Source organism: Cucurbita moschata, unplaced genomic scaffold (assembly GCF_002738365.1).
Source record: "Cucurbita moschata cultivar Rifu unplaced genomic scaffold, Cmos_1.0 Cmo_Scf00009, whole genome shotgun sequence".
Classification (NCBI taxonomy): Eukaryota; Viridiplantae; Streptophyta; class Magnoliopsida; order Cucurbitales; family Cucurbitaceae; genus Cucurbita; species Cucurbita moschata.
The window spans coordinates 2,541,555-2,549,662 of NW_019268525.1; the positions used below are offsets into that span (position 1 = coordinate 2,541,555).

Sequence of the window (8,108 nt, forward strand, 5' to 3'; positions counted from 1 at the left end):
ATTTCAATAATAAATTACCTCGCCTTTTAGACGGTTATATGTGAGAGGCTGTACTTTCAATTAGAACATAGAAAGAGGGACCGACCTGGTGCATTGATCACAGATTTTGAAGGAACCCGGTGGGATAACTGAAAGGTCACATAAATAATGTGGTAACCCTCAGCAAACAGAACACAGCTAAAAAATGATGTAAACATACTCAGTCACTATGATCAGTCATCTAGGGAAAGAAACTCGCAGTAAGAAGGCCATTGGCACTATGATGTAAACCAGTAAGAAAAGAATTTAATTTAAATAAAAGTCTAGTTGTACGACTTTACACCATTGTAGTGTTTTGTATCAATTGTCAACATGAGCATAGGTCAACTAACATAGTACTATATTCTCGACCAAAATGTCAGAGGTTTGAATATCCCACAATGTTAGAACAAAAAAAAAAACTACATGCATCCATTTGTACCTGAGGATTAGGATCAAGCAACATGCATCCACATCAATGAAGGCAGTAAATCCCAATATGCATCCGAATACTTCTTTTTTTCCTGTTACATGTTCTTTTCCTTTTACCAAAACAATCATGGACAACATATATTGTCAATCTGAATATAGATCAACTAGTTAAGGTATTAAATCCTCAACTAAAAGGTAAGAGATTGATCCTCACTCCAACTTAAAAAAAAAAACTACACCAGTCATGAATACAAGATTAAAAATGCATATAGCGTTTAATCATTTGAACTTTGATGGAAAAGGAGAAGAATGACGCTTTATACCTATGCTCATACCCCCCCCCCCCCCCCCCCCCCCCCNGTTGGTTCTTTTTTTCCCTTTTTCTTTCCTACCCCAAGACAAAGGGAAATCGTCATCAGCGCTTTTTAATGAATGGAGATTGGAGATTGGAGATTATTCTATTTAAAATTCTCTACAATGATGTTCAATCTCTACACTTAGCATTCCTAGTTCGTGAAATGAAGTCATGCTGATTAAATCTTTTAGTAAACCTAATGGAAGAAGAATAACAGGAAAAAAAAACGACTAGACCTTCATTTTAATAAAGAATAGGTGACAAGATTAATGAAAGATAATGCAGCAAGAGATATGATCATTTCCAATTCAACAAGAATTTAAATGAAAAAATGATGGTCTAAACAATCATCAACAAACTAATGTTAGCTTTCCATTAAACTCCGAACTGAAAATAGCAGAGGAGTCAGTTAGCTTTGATCCTCTAAACAACTCCTGGAATTTCAACAAACATGGTGGAAACAAACCCCGGAGTACAAAATCTAGCATACAGGGTGACTCCTTAGAAGAATATCGAAATGGGACTTGGGAGCTTACAGAAGAGTACGTGGTATTTAGTCATACAAAACAATGGTAAAAGAAACATAGCAGAAAAATTCCCAAGTATTACAACTAATTTCAGCTTGGATGGCAAACAAATATCTTTAGAAGGGTCTACTTCGAATTTGAAACAACGTACAATCTGCTATGGTATCTAAGACAATGAATGAAGGAGCAAACAATGGATAATCGACACTGCATTGGATTGAAATGTAGCTATCTCTTGTAAATTTTTCATGATCAAGAAAAGAAACAAAGCAGGATGTGAACAAATAGCATGTTAACAGGCTCAGTCCTGCGGCTAAACTGCTAACAATTATTGGAATCGAGAGGGGAAGTGAAGATACTGGAAATTATCCGCTGAAAAAGAAATAAACAGATTTACTCCTTCCCACGATGAATCAAATGCAGGAAGCGAGTTGAAATTTAACTTTTCAGACGGAAAAATAACCAAATGATATGAAATTTCATGCTAAGAAACGATTCGCATACACTACATTACATAAAACAGAACAAACAATGGATTTCGAAACAGAAATTTCAGCTAACCTAAACTAGGCAGAGAGCATTGAAACCACCAAGAGAAGGAAATTACAGTACCTCAACGACTGCACTGATCGTAGGGATTTGGTACCACAGACCGCCCGGAGGACGCCGCCACCGCGGGTTTCACCGTCACCTGATTCGATCAACGCATTCGCATCAAGGATTTTACGAAATACAGAAATCAGCTTCAACAAAGATTCTATTATTACAATTGATTTCAAATTCTACCGAAGTATTGAAAAATTATTACAATTAAAGATTAAACAGTAAAAAAAAAAAAAAAAAAACTTACTTACTTCATAAATTAATAAAAATATTTCTAAAGTTTCTAATTTATCTAAAAAATAATTTAAAAAAATTAAATCTCAATAATAATTTTATACTATACTTTTTATGGGATAAGTTAATATTTTATTTTAAAAATATTTTTAAACTTTAAAAAGTTTAATTAATATTATTTCATTTTATAAAGTTTAAAAATATATTTAGGATTAATACCATATTTAAAAAATATCAATAAAAATTTAAAAGTATCGTTACTATCCTAAAGTAAAAGATTATTTTTATAGCTCTGGTGCATAGATGTTCGAGGTAGATGTCCCTTATATATATAAAACAAGGTGGGGTCGAGGACGAAAAACTTCATATTCATCTTCATCCCTATTTAGCTAACAGAGAATCTTCATCTCGTTAAAGTGAATCTCTAGAAAATTTCAATCTCACAAATTAAATAGATATCTCAACACAACCGAGCTAAGCGGGCAAAAGGTGGAAAAGGAACCATGAAAATATCGTTGAAAAGTCCTTAACTGGTAATCATTGGCCCTTATTCCTCCTCCAAGACTATAGATAATATATATATATATATATTTATATGTTACTTTGGAATTTGGAAAAATTACGAGAAGTCGTCCCAAGAGCTATGGTGACTTCTTGGCAGCTTCACCACGTGAACTCGTTTTGTCTCGTACCATCAAATCATTATTATTAGTATTATATATTCCAATTCTTACAAAAATAGACATTTTTTAAGCACTTTTCAATAAATAAATTGACGTTCTTTCAGACTGACACACTCGAGTTCTTATTATTATCTAAAAAAATGCATTTTATTAGTATAAATAATAACTATGGATTATTTTAAATATTTATTTTTAAAATCAATTAATTCATTTAAGTACCTCTAAATAATTTTTAAATTGTAAATAAATAAATAAATAAACTCTATTTAACACTTTCCCCCTTCTTTCTCCTCTTCCATTAACAGCCATGGCTTCTTTCTCTTCTCTTTCAATCCTCCTCCTCCTCCTCCTCATCCTACTTCATCCTCCTTCTCCGGCGGCTGCCCGGTCCGCCTCCCGGGAGTCACTGGAAATCATCATCGGCGGTGGTACCAAGAATCCGGACCCGAATCCAAAATATCCAACTCCAATGCCGGAGTATCCACCGCCAACACCGAAGTATCCAACGCCGGCACCGAAGTATCCGCCGCCAACACCGAAGTATCCACCACCAGCACCGAAGTATCCACCGCCAACACCGAAGTATCCACCGCCGCCAGAGTTCGAGAATGAGCGGCTGAGAAAGGCGTATTTCGTGATACAGAGGCTGAGGAAGAAAATCACCGGCGGAAGGATGGATGTGGTGAAGACATGGAAGGGGAAGGACGTGTGCCGGTACAAAGGGTTCCGATGCGACCCTCTTCCGGTGGAGAAAGAGAGGGCTGTTTCTGCAGTTATGTTTAATGGCTTCAAATTTCAAGGTCCAGAGCTCTGTCTTGAAGGATTCATGGACGAATTGGACGATATCGCTGTGTTTCACGCCAATTCCAATTTCTTCCTCGGTCCAATCCCGAAGAAAATCAATCGCCAACGATTCTTCTATGAAATGGATCTCAGCAACAACAAGCTTCCAGGTTCGTAATTCTTTCAATTTCACTCAAATCCGTTCGATTCGACCCACAAGAACTCGAACAAATCTAGTAAAACTTAGAATTACTGATTTCCACAATGGTATGATATTCCCAAAAGGCTTCGGGAGATGCTAACAATCCTCTCATGAGGCCTATGGAGCCCTTAACGATCTCTCCTTAATCGAGGCTCAACTGCTTCTTTGGAGTCCTCGAGAACAAAGTACACCCTTTGTTCGACAATCGAGGATTCTATTGACCTGACTAAGTTAAGAGCATGCTCTGATATCATGTTAGGAATAACGACTTTCTAAAATGGTATGATATTGTTTGACAACTCTGTTGACATGGTTAAATTAATGATATGCCTCTATTACTACGTTAGGAATAATGATTCTCCAAAATAGTATGATATTGTTCGAGAACTCTGTTGACATGGTTAGATTAAGGGCATGACTCTATTACCATGATAGGAATAACGACTATTAACAATGGTACGATATTGTCTACTTTGAACATATGTTCTCGTGGCTTCATCTCAATGGAGATTTTACTTATAAACACATGATCATTCTCTAAATTAGCCGACGTCGGACTCCCTTTCAACAATTTTCAACATTTACAGGCGGGTTTCCGAACAACGTTCTAGGAGCTTCACTGTTGACATTCCTAGACCTTCGATTCAATAACTATTGCGGCCCTGTTCCAGAGCAACTCTTCAACTTAGACATAATCAGCGCGATTTACATAAACAACAACCAATTCAGCTCAGCTTTGCCCAGCAATCTCGGCAGAACTCCGGCCAGGTTCCTGACCTTCGCCAACAACCAGTTCACTGGCCAAATTCCGAGGAGCATCGGCGACGCCAAGAAGACAATGGAAGAGATCGTGTTCTTCAACAACAAATTGGACGGGTACTTGCCCTGCGAGATCGGTAACTTGGAGAATGCTGTGCTGTTCGACGCTGGAAAGAATCGGCTCACCGGTCCGATTCCGCTGTCGTTTGCTTGCTTGGCTAAGGCGGAGCTGTTGTACTTGGCGGACAACCAGTTGTACGGTCCGGTGCCGGAGGAGATCTGTAAATTGCCTAAACTCGGCAACTTCACATTGAGGAATAATTTCTTCACTAAGGTACAACGCTGACTTTTCCCTATAATAATTTATTTATCTATTTTTTATTTTTATTTTTTTAAAAAAATTTAAGAATATAATTAAAATTTTAAATAGTAACAAATTAATTATTTAATTATTTTTTAAATATTGCACCCATAATTTAAAATTTATAAATATATCTATATAATTAGTTGAATTATGTTTAAATATTTATGATTTTATGTTAGGTGGGACCCGCATGCAAAAAATTGATAAAGAAAAAGATTTTAGACGTTTCGAACAACTGCATTCCCGGGCTTCCAAATCAGAGATGCGAAAAAGACTGTGAAGAGTTTGCATGTAGACCTAAATACCATGGGGACGACAAGTCGTTCACGTACATTCCTTGCAAAAATATTTACTATCTGCATTCACACGTCTCGAAGCCTAGTGATAATATAAACTATGTGTCGCCCAAGAGAACCTATGCTGCTCTTGCTCCCGACCCACAATAGTTTTAATTAATTGAATAAATAAACTTTTAATTGTATTAAGGGAAAAAGAAATTATATACCCTTTTAATTGTAATATTATAAGGTTGGTGTTTTTTATTTTAATATATAGTTTTAATCATAATATGATGAGGTAATGTGAGGAAAAGCATTACGTCATCACTCCCTCCTCATGCTGATCAAAATGGGCCAACATGAAAAATATGGATTACATTTCCACAAATTCATTCATTTATTTATTTATTTTTATTTTTGGATAAGGAAAATAAAAAGTTTTCAACCACATTATTTTTTTTTCCATAATTTAAGACCTATAATTAAAAAAAAAAAAGACAAAAGTTACGACCCCATTTAATAACTATTTTTATTTTTATTCTTTTTATATATATATATATATATATATATATATATTAGTGAATTACAAAACCACCCTTAAACGTACTTTTCTGTCACACTTGTAATTATAAAATTAGACCCTCGACGTTTGCAAGGGTTAGAATTTGCCCGACCTGTAAGCTAAAGCTAAGAGAGAAATTGACTTCTAGCCACTTATGGCTTTGTTCCTTGTAAAAAGTCAACACCTGTCCATAGAAAGCTCGGTTTCCATTGCCAATGTTCAAAGTGTAAGACCCCAAACATATTGCTAATAGGCTTTCCCTCAAAGTTTTAAACGCGTGTCTAACGGAAGAAGTTTCTACACCCTTATAAGAAATATTTCATTCCTCTCTCCAACTAACCGAGATCTCACACACAAACAGAAGAACATCTACAACCCTCATAAGGAATGCTTCATTCCTCGCTCTAACTAACGTGGGTTCGAAAGGAATCATGTACAAATCAAGCCCAAGATCAGCCCATATATTGACACAAATTTAAGTGCGTATGGACAAAGATCTATATTGTGTTATATATGGTTGTATCAAGCCCAAGCTCAGCATGCTCAAATGCTCATTGTGTTCTTCATATGTATACATATTTCTGGTTAAGGAATCACCACTTATTCATCTAATCCTCCAATTACTAAAACAGCATAGAGTTATAAGATAGTGATATGATAAGAAAATTCAGTACCTTTCTGTCTGGTCATTCTTGAACAAACCATTCAAATCCGGGACCTGATATCATCAAAGAAGGCCTTCAAATCAGAGAAAGATGATCCACCCTCTTCAATGGCTTCCCTTGCCTGAATTCCAAGCGCTTCTGCTCTGCTTCTCATTCCTTCAGCTTCTTCCCCCACCATAACTCGGTTCACTGCCTTCTCGATCGCCTCGCTCGTTATCAAATCCTTCCCAGCTCTTCCCCAATGCATAGCACCGACGCCGACTCCGATCTTTAGAACATCAGTTATCAGCTTCTCATTGTAGAATTGTTCTGCAGAATTTGGCCATGTGACCATTGGCAACCCAGCAGTCACTCCTTCAAGAGCTGAATTCCAACCACAGTGAGTCACGAACCCGCCGATCGACCGGTGATCGAGAATCAGAACCTGTGGTGCCCAGCCTCTTATGATCAGCCCTTTCCCTTCAATTCTCTTCTCAAATCCTTCTGGCAGCCACTCTGCTTGATCATGAATCTCCTTCTTCACAACCCAAATGAAGCTTTGACCTGTAGCTTCAAGGCCCTTGGCAATTTCCAGCAGCTGGGAATTGGTTAAACTAGCAAGACTTCCAAAACTTACGTAAAGAACCGAATTAGGGTTCTTCGAATCCAGCCATTTCAAGCAATCATGTTCGTCAATGGATACAGAATCTCCCCTCTGTACTTTATCTTCCTTAACATTACTGTACAGAGAAAGGGGGCCAATATGCCAAGCCTTTCTCCCCATAACATTCCTGTAATAATCAGCATACGCTGGCTCAAGCTCATAGAAACTATTGATGAGAAATCCATAACATCTGGATTCAACTTCTTTGCTCGCTCGATAAAGCTTAATGAAATCCGTTTCAACCTCTTCTTTCAAGAATCCCGGCACTTGACTACGAGTTAATTTGATTTCATGAGGCAAATTAGGGATTACAAAAGGTTGTAAATCAGAGGATACCTTATCGAAAGGGCGATTCGCGATAATACTCGCCGCCGCGCACAGAGAAAAGAAGCAAGTTCCATGAAACACAACCCTAAGAATCCCGTATTTGGCAGCTACGTCGGTCGTCCATGGAAAGAATGTATCGGCAACGAGGCAGTGAGGGCGATGCTGTTCGAGAATCCGATCAATTTCAGGCTCCAACATGGTGGTTGCCCTAAAAAACCTCTGGAACATATCCGGTGTCCTAGCCAAATCGAGACTCTCGCAACCGTCCGGCAATCCGACGGCCGCTGAGGGGAAATTTATGATGAGAAGCTCGATTTCGCGGCCTGGATGACCGGAGTTGTTGATCGATTTGGCTAGGCGTGGAGCGTTGAGAGGGGTTGTGATGATGGAGACATTGACACCATGAGAAGCGAATAGTTTCGCCATGTCTATGGCGGGGATGGAGTGGCCCTGCGCCATGAAGGGGAAGAAGAAGATTCGGAGTTGGGTGTCTTTGGAATCCATTAGAGAGGAGAAACAGGGATTCGCAGAGATAGAAGCGGGAAAATCTGAGGAACTCTGTTGCTACGATCATGGAATTTAATACTGCAAATTGGTCAAGAAGGTGGACGAAAATAGGACCCCTTCGCTCCGATTCGTCAAGTCTTGCGCTGAAAATTGGTACCGCCGTTGC

At 38.1% G+C, this 8,108-nt stretch overlaps 2 protein-coding genes and 1 long non-coding RNA gene across 3 annotated transcripts; 1 reads left to right on the top strand and 2 right to left on the bottom strand.

Annotated features, from left to right (window-relative positions):
* Positions 1-265: 265 nt before the first annotated feature.
* LOC111447021 lies at positions 266-2,085 on the bottom strand. Its single transcript, XR_002711193.1, has 2 exons — positions 1,945-2,085; positions 266-560 (listed from the first exon to the last, which is right to left on the bottom strand). It is a non-coding gene; the product is annotated as an uncharacterized LOC111447021 (long non-coding RNA).
* A 1,065-nt stretch (positions 2,086-3,150) lies between these two features.
* Positions 3,151-5,505, top strand: LOC111448053 (uncharacterized protein At4g06744-like). Its single transcript, XM_023087506.1, has 3 exons — positions 3,151-3,805; positions 4,425-4,930; positions 5,140-5,505. The coding sequence occupies exons 1-3, from the start codon at positions 3,160-3,162 to the stop codon at positions 5,404-5,406; spliced, it is 1,419 nt and encodes a 472-aa protein (XP_022943274.1). The 5' UTR covers positions 3,151-3,159; the 3' UTR covers positions 5,407-5,505.
* Positions 5,506-6,264: 759 nt separating this feature from the next.
* Positions 6,265-8,075, bottom strand: LOC111447896 (UDP-glucose flavonoid 3-O-glucosyltransferase 7-like). Its single transcript, XM_023087271.1, has one exon. It carries the CDS (start codon positions 7,937-7,939, stop codon positions 6,506-6,508), a length of 1,434 nt encoding a protein of 477 aa, XP_022943039.1. The 5' UTR covers positions 7,940-8,075; the 3' UTR covers positions 6,265-6,505.
* Positions 8,076-8,108: the final 33 nt, after the last annotated feature.

Excerpts from the sequence above, each read along its gene's own strand:
- LOC111448053 (XM_023087506.1), top strand. The coding sequence starts at position 3,160 with ATGGCTTCTTTCTCTTCTCTTTCAATCCTCCTCCTCCTCCTCCTCATC. Across the intron at positions 3,806-4,424 it reads CAGCAACAACAAGCTTCCAG|GCGGGTTTCCGAACAACGTT; the intron begins GTTCGTAATTCT and ends CAACATTTACAG. Across the intron at positions 4,931-5,139 it reads GGAATAATTTCTTCACTAAG|GTGGGACCCGCATGCAAAAA; the intron begins GTACAACGCTGA and ends ATTTTATGTTAG.
- LOC111447896 (XM_023087271.1), bottom strand. The coding sequence starts at position 7,939 with ATGGATTCCAAAGACACCCAACTCCGAATCTTCTTCTTCCCCTTCATG.